Source organism: Coffea eugenioides, chromosome 3 (genome assembly GCF_003713205.1).
Source record: "Coffea eugenioides isolate CCC68of chromosome 3, Ceug_1.0, whole genome shotgun sequence".
Classification (NCBI taxonomy): Eukaryota; Viridiplantae; Streptophyta; class Magnoliopsida; order Gentianales; family Rubiaceae; genus Coffea; species Coffea eugenioides.
The window spans coordinates 1,544,802-1,557,641 of NC_040037.1; the positions used below are offsets into that span (position 1 = coordinate 1,544,802).

Here is a 12,840-nt window from a genome sequence, read left to right on the forward strand (position 1 = left end):
TTGCAGGCTCCAAGCAATACCCAACGAGGGGCAAGAACAGCTTCCACTTCAGCCCCAACCAGAGAAGTACCAGTGCATCAAGCATCTCAACAAAGCAGCACTGCTGCAATTACTGATAACAACCCTAGTTCTCGATCCAAAAGATTTAAGAAAAATTAGAATCAGGAATGTTATTTTTAGGACTTGTATCCATGTAAACAAGTTGTAATGGTATATATGCTATCTTTAGAGCAGACATTGTATAATGGATTAACATATTTTGTAAGTGATGCTCTTTTTTGTAATGACATTATTGGCATTATTGCTCTTTTTTGTAATGCCATATATTGGATTGTGGTTATCATATTATGACTATCCAAATTACAGTTGGTTCATGAGTAAATAGGTTGTATGGTTATTATCTTTCTTTCAGACAGGAATACAAATCATGACAAAATTTGGAATTTTTTCATAAACTAAAATTATTACATTATTTGGTACATCATTATACTGCCACTAACCAAACTACTATTTTCTATAAGCAGCAATAACTAGAGATAAACAACAAATAATAAGAGACAAAATCATTATCACTTTCAACAACCCCACAGTGCCTTCAACCGTGCTCAACTTTGCATGTAGCCCCAACAAAATGTCACCATTGTTCACAGCCAGCACACCTTCATTACTGTTCACTCTTGGAGAGAATCCAGAACTTTCGTCTAATCTTGTTTCTGGACTTTTACTAGTACATTCATTGCCCATTCCATCCCTTCTTAGAGGATTGCACCATGCCCAAAAGGAGCAGGATTGATCTTCACAAATGTAATACAGCCTACCTTTTGAGGGTTTGTTGGACTCCACGATCTTGATTTTTGCTCTTTTCTTGCAGAAGCACCGAGACCATTCATACCTTAGATCTGTCAAACCTCCTCCAAAATTTGCTGAAGTGGACATGACGACTTCGATATATTCAGAAGTAGATCTTCTCCCTTTTTCCTTTCACTCTTTGATAGCTTCAAATCTATTCTCCCCTAATATGTAGTGCCTTCTATATAGTAATTGAAGGGTAGCTTGGGAATGAAACTCACGATCTTTTCAAAAGACCCTCGCAGACCCATCATCAGTAGTTCGCTCAGCCGGTTATAGGTCTATTTCCACTTTAGTTATGAAGTTTAGGGCGTTTATGTGTATGTTTTTAAACGATAGGGGGGTTCCGTGTCTTTTCGCGAAACCATAGGGGGGTTGCGTGTATTTTACCCAATAATGATTCATGATGAACAGAAACCTCTTATGGACTTTAAACCTGTTGCTTTACAATTACTAGTAATTTTTAAAAAAATGTAAAGTTTTCTTTTCCAAGAAATGACTATAAAAAATCACCACACAATAGTTTTTTTTTATTTAAAAAGTTTTATAGAAACAGTCGATTCAAACATAGGTAATTAAGGGATAATGTCCTTGTCACGTGTCACGGTTACTACCTCAAAAATATAAATGCTTTAGCGTCTAGCCAACAATTCAAATAAAGTGTTTTTCTGACAGGGTGCTGTTAAGATGTTCGTTAACACACTTAGTATTCATCTAACCTATCATATATATATATATACACACACACAAATATTAATAATTAATATGCTTCTTGCATTTATATATTTTTCCTATTTAATTTTACCTTTCATCCCTTGTAATTATTTAATTTTTTTAATTATTTTTATATTTTAAAAATTATAATTTTTAAAATATATTTTAACGATCGTCCTATGAACGCCCATTAAATAAATCATTGAAAGAAATACTACTATACTAGAATTAGGGGTGGGCAAAACTATCCGCTAACTCGAAAACCCGTCATATCCGATCCGATCCGATCCGAAAATTAGGATATCCGATTTTTATTATTTGATCGGGTCAAAAGAGGGTCGGGTATCCGCTAAGATGCGGGGCGGGTTAGGGTCACATAATTAAAAACTCGCGGGTACCCGATCCGCCCCGCATATATATATTTTTTATTTTTATTTTTATACACACACTATAAAATAATAAGTTAGAACTAAGTAAGTAATTTTATTGAACAAATTACATTACAAATATGAGAGACTATAGTTTATTTACAAGATTCATTTGTAAAGGTCATGATCTTATATTTTATAGAAAAAAGTTTAATTAATGTGGAATATATATATTAAAAATTGTGCTACTTATTTCAAACTTTTATTGATTTTGAATTCTTTTAATTTTTTTCTTTATCTTATATTCTCTTCGTATGCTTGTTTCTTGGTGGGAAACCTTTTTTTAGAAAAAAAAAATTATTAAATCTTAGATGAATGTGTAAAATATAAAATTAAATTGGTATAAATTATTTTTAAAAAAAAAATTAAATGATAAACGGGGCTGGGCGGGTACCCGCTGATCCGACCCTATCTCAGTGGGTACCCGTTATAGGGTACCCGCTGATATGCGGGGCGGGTAAGGGTCAGAAAATGGCTGACCCGCAAGGTGCGGGTCGGGTCAGCCAAATGGTGAATGGGGCGGGTACCCGACCCGTGCCCACCCTTAACTAGAATAGTGGATATTGTTTTGAGATGGCCCAAGTAAGATATATATATAGTCTATCTTTGATGACAGCGCCAAAGATTTCGAGCAATAATTTACTGTACTTCACAGTTGAGAAAGTTAAGTAGTTTGGCAAGTGAGTTTTTTGGGTGTTTGTCTAAAACTTTATTGTAACTTACTGTAAAAATTTTTAACAAATTTTTTGAAGTATGTTTTTTTTTGAATATTTTGAAATATATAGTTTAAAAACTTTGAAAATTTTTTTGAGGTTACTGTAGCTAAAGTTTTTAAAAAACTTGTAGCAGATAAACTTGACAAAAAATTCAAGTGCCAAACGAGGTCATTATAGTATAAAAAATAAACTTGGAAAAAAATTCAAGTGCCAAACGAGGTCATTATAGTATAAAAAAACCCAAAAAATAAAATAAAATAACTAAATAAGCTTGTTGGTGGCGCTAAGCTTCTACAATCATTGGAGAATCTCGATTGAGCGAGCTTTTAGGATTTCCAATGCGCAATGTAGCACGTGATTTAGCAGGATGTCATGTGGCTATAGTAGCGGGTAAATGTGCCTTTTTACTGTCCCATAATTATATGATATCAAAATCTCACGGTGGCTTTGTCCGCTGCCACCATTTGTTTATTTAGATTATTAGAGTCTTGTGCATGAATCATGAGTGAGGTGCGTCCACACTTTTCCATCAACCAAAAAAAAAAAAAAAAGGACAAATTCTGGAACGCCAATGGCAAAATGCCAAGAACAACAATGCACAAGACGCCAATATTTTATTTGCCCAATACCCTCCGTGAATCCCAAAGCCAAGCTAAGCTAAGCTAAAATGATGGAGAGCACATCAACTTTCAGTAAATGTCAGGAGGGACCAGCTCATCCCTCTTGACCCTATCCATTGATTGAAGAAAGTCCAGATCAAATTGGCCACAAACTGCCCAATTATAGATTCCAATGATGCCAGCTCGACTAAGACTTTACCTAGGCACTTCTGCTTGTCACCATTTGTGCGTAGAATATTCTTCCACCAATTATTTTTATTTTGCCCTGTTTGTTTTGCAATTTTTTTTATAATATTTTCATAAATATATTTGTGAATCATTCTTTTAATATATATATATATATATATATCAAATTATCACAGTACTTTTTTTTTTCTTTTTTAAAAAATATACTCCCGTGGTGATAGGAGTAGGCATGCTAGGATATGACAATACTGGACGCAGGTGTTTCCAGCAGGATCACAAAATCTTTTGTTTTTTTTCTGAGGAAACCCGCAGGAGGACCACATTCGATCGCAACTCCAGGAACCCACCAGCAATAATTGAATGCATTTCCATAGTAGGAGCAGCATTTAACAGTGCAATCAATTAGTAAGTTGTTTGAAAGCATCTGAGAATTCAGGAAGACGAAATGGAAACAGAACATGGGAAATCTGACTGATGCGTTTTACAAGGCAAAAAAGAAGAACTCGAACACGCCTCCCAAATATCTGATCTGAACATGACAGCTCGCTCGGCCTTACCAAAGTTTTTCCACTGGTAGCAGGCCTCAGACTTGCAACACTAGTATTTATCACAGGAAAGTTTGGATAGAAATTATTTGAAATAATTATTGTAGCACTTTTTATGATGCGACGTACGTGAGATAAAATTGGGGTTAGAAATATGAAAAAGTGGATTGAAAAATGTGTTTATGATGCAATCGAAATATTCTTTGAGATAATTTGGTATCCAAACAGGAAAAATGCCATACTAAAAGCTAGAATAGAGGAACAGATAATCCTGGAAGGATTCATCCGGCTGAAAAGGAAAAATCAGCTTCCTCTTGATGCGTGCCGAGATTCGTATAAAATACTACTACTGTCATATAACATCCATCTAGTTACTAGAACCATGAAATAAAAGTGTGTTTGGATATTAAATTATTTGAGATAATTTTGTGAAAAAATACTGTAACACTTTTTTTAATGTGATATATGTGAGATAAAAAAGTGATTGAAAAATGTGTTGATGATGCAAGTAAGTCAGTGTATATAATAAATAAGGAGAAAATAATATATAATCCAAACACACTCGCAGCTGTTCCTTCCTTCATAGGAAAAAGGAACATAAAACAGGACGATAAGAAGTAATAAGAGTAGAACAACAACTATATCAGTTACAACATAGATAATAATGGCACGGGTTTTAATAGAAGATTCGAATCTCTATCGACAATAACGCTTAATATCATTTACTAATTCAGCATTCATTATCAGCCTCACAATGAGCTAATTATATGTTGATAAAGATAGCTCAAAATACACATTACCCCTTCACAATGGGCTAATTATGTTTCAAGTATTGGATGTATATTTCTTCCAGCAGCACGCTTAAATAACTTCCGAAAACAAGTAAGAACTTTTTCTGTGTTTCCAGTCCAATGTTGGTTGGCCTTTGTAAAACTCTTGCGATAAAGATTTAGCTTCTTGTTAAAAGTTCTGACAAAGCTCCGAACTGCAGTCCTCGCACTGCAAAGCTGAGTTTCATCTGAACACAGAACACAGTGTTGTCAGTCAACTTTCATGGTAGGACTCAGATATCCAAAATGATCAAGAATTGCAGTTTATCTACCCAAGCTTCCTTACATAAGCTGTACAACAGCCGCAACCCGCAGCGCCCCATTCTGCAGAAGATCACCAAGCTCATCAAACAGCAAAGCCGTACGCCAGCCCCATCCCTTGGGCGCCTTGGGCAAAAGTGTTCCTGTTTGCTTAAAGCTTCCAAAGACCATTACTTCTCTCTTTGATGGACATATCAACTGGCTCAAGAAAGGTAAAGTTAGAAGACACCACATTTGTTAACACAATATTCTTGCAGAGCGTCATATCTAAAAGAAACTAGGTAGAAGATTTTGATAAGAGAGTCCTCTATCAAATTTCACCTGGTATCTAGCAGTGACTTTTTCACGAGAATCAACATACATATGGACCTGAAAAACAATAAAAGAAAACGAGGCTAGCTTGAAAGCTAAGTGGAAGAAAACACCACAAGGGAAGAGCAAAGTTTGGATACTCTAAAGGCCTTCCACGAACTCCAGCAAATTAGAAAACATAATCCACGAATAGGATAATCCATCACATTATACGACTTTTCCCAAGCACATGTTCTATGAAGCTCAATGTAATCACTCAAAGAAACCATGTCATGTTCTAACCACCTAGGAAAAAGGCTGACCTTTCTCACTGTACCAGCTATCTCAGCCTTCCGCCGATGAAGGAAAAGTCCTGAATTCAAAAGAATTTAAAAACTTGACCTGAACGATGGAGATAAAAGCTATCAAGAGTAGAAGTTATTAATATGAAGCATGGGGAAAATTACCCAGGGTCCTCCGCCCTTGAGGGTCTTCATCACTAAAAGCCTGAACGCTCACCTATTAATTCATGACACCCAAAAAAGCGAGTAAAAAAAAAGGTGAGGAAATGATACAAATATGTGTGAAGTATCACAATGGACCTACAACTGCGAGAGAGAGAGAGAGAGAGGGGGAAGAGGGGGGGGGGGGGAGGAGTTGTCATCTGACATACATTTACAAAAGAACTGGAATTGCAGATACCTTCCACAACGAACCAGCATAAAAGACTTCTGGAGAGTGCTTCACTTGACCATCACCCAGCCTGTGTACATCCTGAAACTCAACCCTGTCGGGTGGGAAACAGAAGAATCAAAGGGGAGGTCAAGCATCAAAGAACTGCAGAAAATATTCATTAATTAAAAAAAAAAAAAGCCGCCATGGTGTCTGCTAATTTTTGTGGTTAAATTAGTTTTTTTTCCCCTGAGAATTGGATAGGACCCAGTAGTTTAGGATCATGGTTCCTCATCTCAGAAAAAAGGATCAACTCTCATTCTCCATTTCCCTTCATTCCTGCCTCTTCCTTCCTGCCCTTCCCCTGCTGAAAAATTATCTAAAAAAGGAAAGGCCCAATAACTGTGTCTTTATAGAAAATATATGCGATGTGTCATAATGTCATAGGGCCAGAGACACACCTGAAAGGGGTAGTTATCCTTCCATCTATATCAGTTTTAGACCTCATTGAAATAAAATCTAGTTCATGATCTCATTCATATTTCTGGAAGAAGCAGTAACAAACAGTTTCCATGTTTAAGTGGAGATACGAGCTTATTGCAGGCAGTGCAACACCAATATCAATTAGATGTATCAAACATCTGAACCCGCAAACAGTGTTGCAAAAATCTACTAAAGAAGCCATTTGAACATGTATGCAGTTGTCCAATTAGCGAAATGTATAGTCATAAAGAATAATTACTCACGCAAAGCGGAAGGGAGGGAAGTGACTTAGAGGTGTCTTCATGTCCAATGATATCCCATTGTTCGTGCTTTGCCACTCAATTCCAATATCATGCTCAGAAGAATCCAGCATTTGCATATGCCTACCACTAGTACTTGGCCCAGTCACAGAGGAATCTACCAGTCTGCTTTGTAATTCTGTTTCATAATCTCTTGGTATCTGCTCCCCATGAATATTACCCATATGACTTCCTCCCTGACTTAGCCCAACCAATGCTGTCAAACCATCCCCAGCAAGGTCTCCATTTTGCTCAGCTCTATTCTCTGGATCATCATTACCGATAGATTGCTGACAGTTCCGGCTACCCATACCAAATGGTACGCGAGAAAAAACAAAACGTGTTGGAGTCCATGCAGCTGCTGGCACACATGTAGTTCCTCGTCCAATACCAGCAAGCCCATCAATAGGTCCTCGAATATGTACACGCACAGGCCTGAAGTGGCCATTTCCTTCCCCCTGAACAGAACCAGTAACAAACACGTTTCCAATATCACTGGATGGATTACTCTGGTCATGACCTTGCATGTAATACCCAGTAGCTGGAACACTACAAGGATATCCATATGGTTGCCTACATGCACATACCATACTCGTAAGGCAACAGTTTTTGCATGTCTCAGCTCCAATTTCTTGAACTCGCTGACTTAGTAGCATCTGAAAGAATAGAGAAACAAGTGACTACTAGCTTTCAGGAAAGTAAAGAATAGCAAAATCTTTGCACAAGATAGGTGAAATATTCTGTTGAAGTGCAACTGTTTGTTCAGCAAATAGCCTCTCACGTTTGGCAGGTTATACATTTTTAATTCAAAATTCTATGTCAAACTAGCAAGGAGATATCAGACAAATCAGATGTTTGCATCATCAAGATACATGTACAAAATATGCAAGATTTCAGTTTCAAACCTGCAGCCAAAGCCCATCATTCACAGCTTTGCAAGGGAATCCCATTTCTTCAAGCTGCCTTCTGACACTTAGAAGAGCTTCAAAAGACATATTGCAATATAAAAGAGTGCCAGCTTCAAATATACTGACAAAAGCATCATAATATTCCCTGCTCAGACCATCATGCCCAGTCAAGCAACTTTTCACCTCTCTTCGCCCAACAGTCCTACCACCCCATGATAGAGGAGGCATATTGCATCTTCCCCATTCGCTGGACAGACTTGCATCACGAGAAAAGTTCATGGACATGCTATGTCTTTCATCTCCAGGAAGCCAACTGTTATTATTCAGTTGGTAGCATGAATCTTCCTCAGAAGGTCCTTCCATTGCCATTGTACTTCCCCCCAATCCACAAGGACGAACACCACTTGGCATTTCAAAATAAGAACATGAAGACCCAGTTCCACCACCTGTATATGGAAAGGAGCTGCTTGATGATGCTTGTCCAAGTTTGGAACGGTATTCTGCCACCGTGTTGGATTGTTCACATGCTGTTTGTTGAACCTTCTGTTTGCAACTTTGAACCTCAGAGTGTGAATCAACTACCTGATCAGCAAGCTCAACCAAAATGTTGTGCGCAGCATTTTGGCCTTCGTGCTCATCTTTTAAATCGATACACCCGAGTTCAAGTTCCAATCTTTTAGGGCAATCCTCAATCAAGTTATTTCCACTTCCTATAGAATCATCAGCGTAATCAGCTTTTCCCACCTCAGAACTGCAATTTCCAGAGTCTTCGTTCTCCACCTTGCCAAGAGCACCTTTTGCAAGGAGAGCATATAATGCCAGTTCAAACCTTTTCATCAACAGGGATGTTAACTGTTAGTCTATTAAAACCTGGTGAAAACATACACTTTTTAGCATTTAGATTCGTTATTAATCCAATATGGCTCTTCAATTTTGCTGCACCACCATCACGGAGTTTGATTGTTTAGGCTTATTTAAAACAATCCAGCCAGCACAAGAACAGGAAATACGAGGTGTTAGTTTACTTATAATCTATGCTTCTAGATGAGTGGTGATTCATTGTATACCCAAACGAGTGATTCAATCTTGAAATTCAAATCAAAAGAATAGTTCCTCACCTTTTTTCTTCACTGGGCACCCATAATTCATCGGAAGTCAACAGGGCATGCAAAGTTTGAGAGGATAGCTTAGGCAGCACCTGTCTTATTCAGAGGATTAGGTAAGAGACTATCAGTATTGTCATCGTTATATGCATAGAATGAAATCAGAAAAGATTCTGAGTTGCAAAAGGCATAGATAAAACATCATTCACAAGAAGAAACAATGCATGCAAAAACAGTTTCCATCATCACAGTATAGAAATGTTCAAGTATTAAGCCAAAATCCACAATAGCATTATTCCAATACTGTTTGAAAAAAAATCATATTGTGATTTACTTAAATATCCTTTTAATTCATGATCTATAATCACGCAGACTTATGTGCTTTCCCAAAAACTCTGAGAAACCTATGCAATTAGTGTCTGCTTTCAAGAAGGTGACATAGTTAAGGAAATCAAGGTTTTGTCAGTTTCTTTACAAGTAAAAATACAAAACATAAAATAAACATATTATCCATTTCCAATATGGGAAACTTAGTACTCTTCCTCTAGCAAGATTCCAAGAACCTACTCATGCTAATAGTCTTTCAAATTAGCCCCTTCATCCTGAAAACACACTAATGAATTTTTGAAGCACATGTCATTCAAGAGAATTAGCTATTCCATGTTACGAATTTCAAACAATTTCTCCAATAATATACATCAGTTAGGGAATTAAGCTGCATGTTCAAAAGGTAGTTCGAGAAAAAAATTCTCTAAACATCATATGTCACGGTGTTACAGGCATTTCCAGTTGTCACCTCCTTAAGTTCTATGGCACCACTTTGACATAGGTAACCCCAACAAGCGTTCCTAACTCGTTCTCCATATATACCATAATCCTGGCTCTCTGCAAATACCTAGTTGAGAAGTCCAAGTTAATAGTATCAAATAAGCACATGTTGATGATGAAAAGATAGAGATCATGACCAGAAATCTTAAACCTGATATGCTAAGAAGTTTGAAGTCCACAATTCAGACACAATGAAATCTGTGCAGAATGCACACAAATCCTGCATGTAAAACATCAAGGGTTACTATGGCATGCAAGGGAGGTGGAAAAGTCACCAGGAAGATGTGCACACACGTTCAGAAGAGCAAATAAACATGCTAACAGTTTGACAGATACAAGATTAACTTTCAGGTTATCCAAAACTCGTGTTGTGTAGAGAGAGATAAATAATTTGATCTGACAGTCAGATCAGAACCAAATACCCGAAAATTCAATCTCATTTTACTTGATTAACATTGACTTATGACAGCACAATTCAGTACATCCACCAGAAGACTGCTAAAGATGATCACAGGTTCACATGGAGATAAGCCAAGAAACATGCAACAGATTCAAGAAAGGGAAAGACAAGGAACTCAGCTGGATTGGTAAAAATGACCATTTGCCCTATCAAAGGATATGGCTAGAAACACAAACCATACTTGAATATTGAAACTAAGGAAGCCCAGCCATCAACCAGAAGCCCAATCTGGACCCTCCATAATAATGGTCAATAGAACCAATAAACAGGTCTCGAAGGAGTGAAAGCAGAAGCTGGTTCCACAGCTTAAAATTATGACTTCTTTCATCACACTGCAGAGATCTTATCAGTGTGCCAATGCTCATCCTTGTGTATATGAGTAATACAAGTGAATTGGGTAACAAGTACCACATACAGTTTCTATGGTTCATATCAATTTAGTAAATTTGCTAAGCTAACTTACTAGAAAGCAGAACATAAGCATTATTTAATGCTTAAAACCAAAGCACAGCTCTCAATATCAACTTAGTCGATAACCCCAGACATCTTGTTTCCAGAGATTATGGATGCTTAAACATGTCGCAGATAATAATTTCTTAAATAACCATAACTAGATCCCATGAATTAATAAGTACCTGAAGGTCAAGAAAGGATGCAGCTGCAAGAACTCGAAATGCATTATTATCCGTAAGCGTAGGATGATGTCCATAGAGATATGCCAAAGCTATTGAGATAGCCTCCCCATTTACATTGCTATCATCAACATGCAAGGTCAAGATTGGCGCATTAGCTTCTCTCCAGGGTCCCTGAAGCATGTTTCTGCAGCTCAAAGTACAAAAACAAACAACTGTGATCCAAGACATGAGGCATTCAACATACATCTATCGAAGGAATGTTTTTTCTTGCATACAAGCACAGCAACCAAGTTCATAAAGCAAGAGGCAGCAAGTCATGCTTGCTAGATTCAACTAATCAAACCAAGCTGCAACAAGGTTTACTCTTCATCAACCTTTTAAGCACAACCTCAAAAATGCTTTAAAAAAAAAAAAGAAGCACAAATTCATTAAGTTTACAACTTGTATACATAAGCTCAGCTCAAATGATAATTGACCCAAGCTCGAAGACAATCTTAAAATCACACCAAGGTTGAGCATTGCGGTGTTCAGCATGGTTAGACTCACTGGCATCCTATCAAACAATAATGGGTTTAAGAAAGAAACCAAATCATTAAAACACCTTCCCAACAGAAATTTCCTCCTAAAATTAGTCTCCAGAGAACTCTAATTTCATGATTCTAGCTAAAAGATATGAACTTTACTACATCTTTTCACGAATTCAGACTAAAATTACACGATTCCCACCATGCAACAGCAGTTATGTCTATAAACAATAAAAAAGAGTAGGAAGAACAAGGACCTGAAGTAAGAGCTACGAGATAGAATTAAGCGATGGAGATGGTAAGTGGACCCCATGGCATGCACGATGACGTCTGAGAAAGCGCCATTATTGAAACCTTCCAATTGGATGTGGTCACAAAGGGAAGTGAGATTACAATCCAGTGCCGCTGCCCGGAGCTCACTGGCGCTGCTCTGGTCATTATCGGACGGCGTATGGGAAGGCTGTTTCGGCATTTCAATGCTAGGGCTTGGTCCTCCTCCGCTGTGGCTGTAAGGTCTCTGATTCTGAACCGTCCGTTGATGGTGGTGCTGCCTAGTGAGAGTAGCGTTAGGGTAGTGTGTTTCCATGTTATTATATCTAGTGCGTGAGGTGTGTGAAAATGGTTAGTGTTTGGTCATGGAGAAGTTTCAGGATTGTTTGGATTGATGCCATTCTTTCTTGGAGACAAATGGCCTCCTCTATGAAATTTGGGAGAACTGAGAAGAGAAATGGAAATCTTCCTCGGGATTTTTTTTTTCCCCCTTGACCGAAACGAAATTAACGGGCCATTTTGGCGAGAGGACTTGTAGTTACCAAAAGGCTCTTACTCAAAAGTCAAAACGACATACAGAAACGCCGGTTGTTTCAAGCATTGGTAGGATTTTTCTATTATGTATTGATGGGCACTCGTTTAATTTAATACAGTACTACAATTTACCGCTTAAACCGGCAAACACACATTGATCATTTAAATACTTTTTTTTTTTAAAATAAGAAAAAATTTGGATGGATTCGGCTTCGATCACTATCATAAGATTAAACTTCCAGTCGTTTACCAGGATTCTTACGTATCACCCAACGACACACCTTTTATACGATAGTGAGATTCAAATACATGACCTTTTGCTAAAAAATGATCCGTTTTTATCAATCGAGCCAATTTGTATGGGTCATTCTAGTATTTCTATCTCGATATTCAAGACACACACTAGTACTACTTTATTACTTTGAAACATTTTAGTGCATATCAGACACTAACGCGAATTAGCTTTTATTCTTTCAAAAATATGTGTTTGGATTGTATATTATTACACCTTATTTATAACCTATTTACACACACTAATTTACTTGCATCATCAATACATTTTTCAATCATCTTTTTATCTCACATACACCATATTTAAAAAGTGCTACAGTATTTTTTCACAAAATTATCTCAAATAATTTACCATCCAAACACACTCACATGTGAAACTTATCTTAAGCGTTG

At 37.3% G+C, this 12,840-nt stretch overlaps 1 protein-coding gene across 2 annotated transcripts; it reads right to left on the reverse strand.

The window, feature by feature from the left end:
* Nucleotides 1–4,685: 4,685 nt before the first annotated feature.
* LOC113765073 lies at nucleotides 4,686–11,846 on the reverse strand. Of its 2 annotated transcripts, XM_027309122.1 has the most exons (13): nucleotides 11,610–11,846; nucleotides 10,829–11,012; nucleotides 9,885–9,953; nucleotides 9,702–9,800; nucleotides 8,921–9,000; nucleotides 7,800–8,631; nucleotides 6,859–7,550; nucleotides 6,143–6,227; nucleotides 5,908–5,959; nucleotides 5,764–5,813; nucleotides 5,471–5,518; nucleotides 5,175–5,347; nucleotides 4,686–5,076 (listed from the first exon to the last, which is right to left on the reverse strand). In XM_027309122.1, exons 1-13 carry the CDS (start codon nucleotides 11,822–11,824, stop codon nucleotides 5,073–5,075), a joined length of 2,583 nt encoding a protein of 860 aa, XP_027164923.1. In that variant the 5' UTR covers nucleotides 11,825–11,846; the 3' UTR covers nucleotides 4,686–5,072. The 2 variants fall into 2 exon arrangements, with proteins under 2 accessions (XP_027164923.1, XP_027164924.1); XM_027309123.1 differs by lacking the exon at nucleotides 4,686–5,076 and having other exon boundaries at nucleotides 5,171–5,347.
* Nucleotides 11,847–12,840: the final 994 nt, after the last annotated feature.

Excerpts from the sequence above, each read along its gene's own strand:
- LOC113765073 (XM_027309122.1), bottom strand. The coding sequence starts at position 11,824 with ATGCCGAAACAGCCTTCCCATACGCCGTCCGATAATGACCAGAGCAGC. Across the intron at positions 6,228-6,858 it reads TTCCCTCCCTTCCGCTTTGC|GGTTGAGTTTCAGGATGTAC; the intron begins GTGAGTAATTAT and ends CCCACCCGACAG. Across the intron at positions 5,960-6,142 it reads ATGCTGGTTCGTTGTGGAAG|GTGAGCGTTCAGGCTTTTAG; the intron begins GTATCTGCAATT and ends ATGAATTAATAG.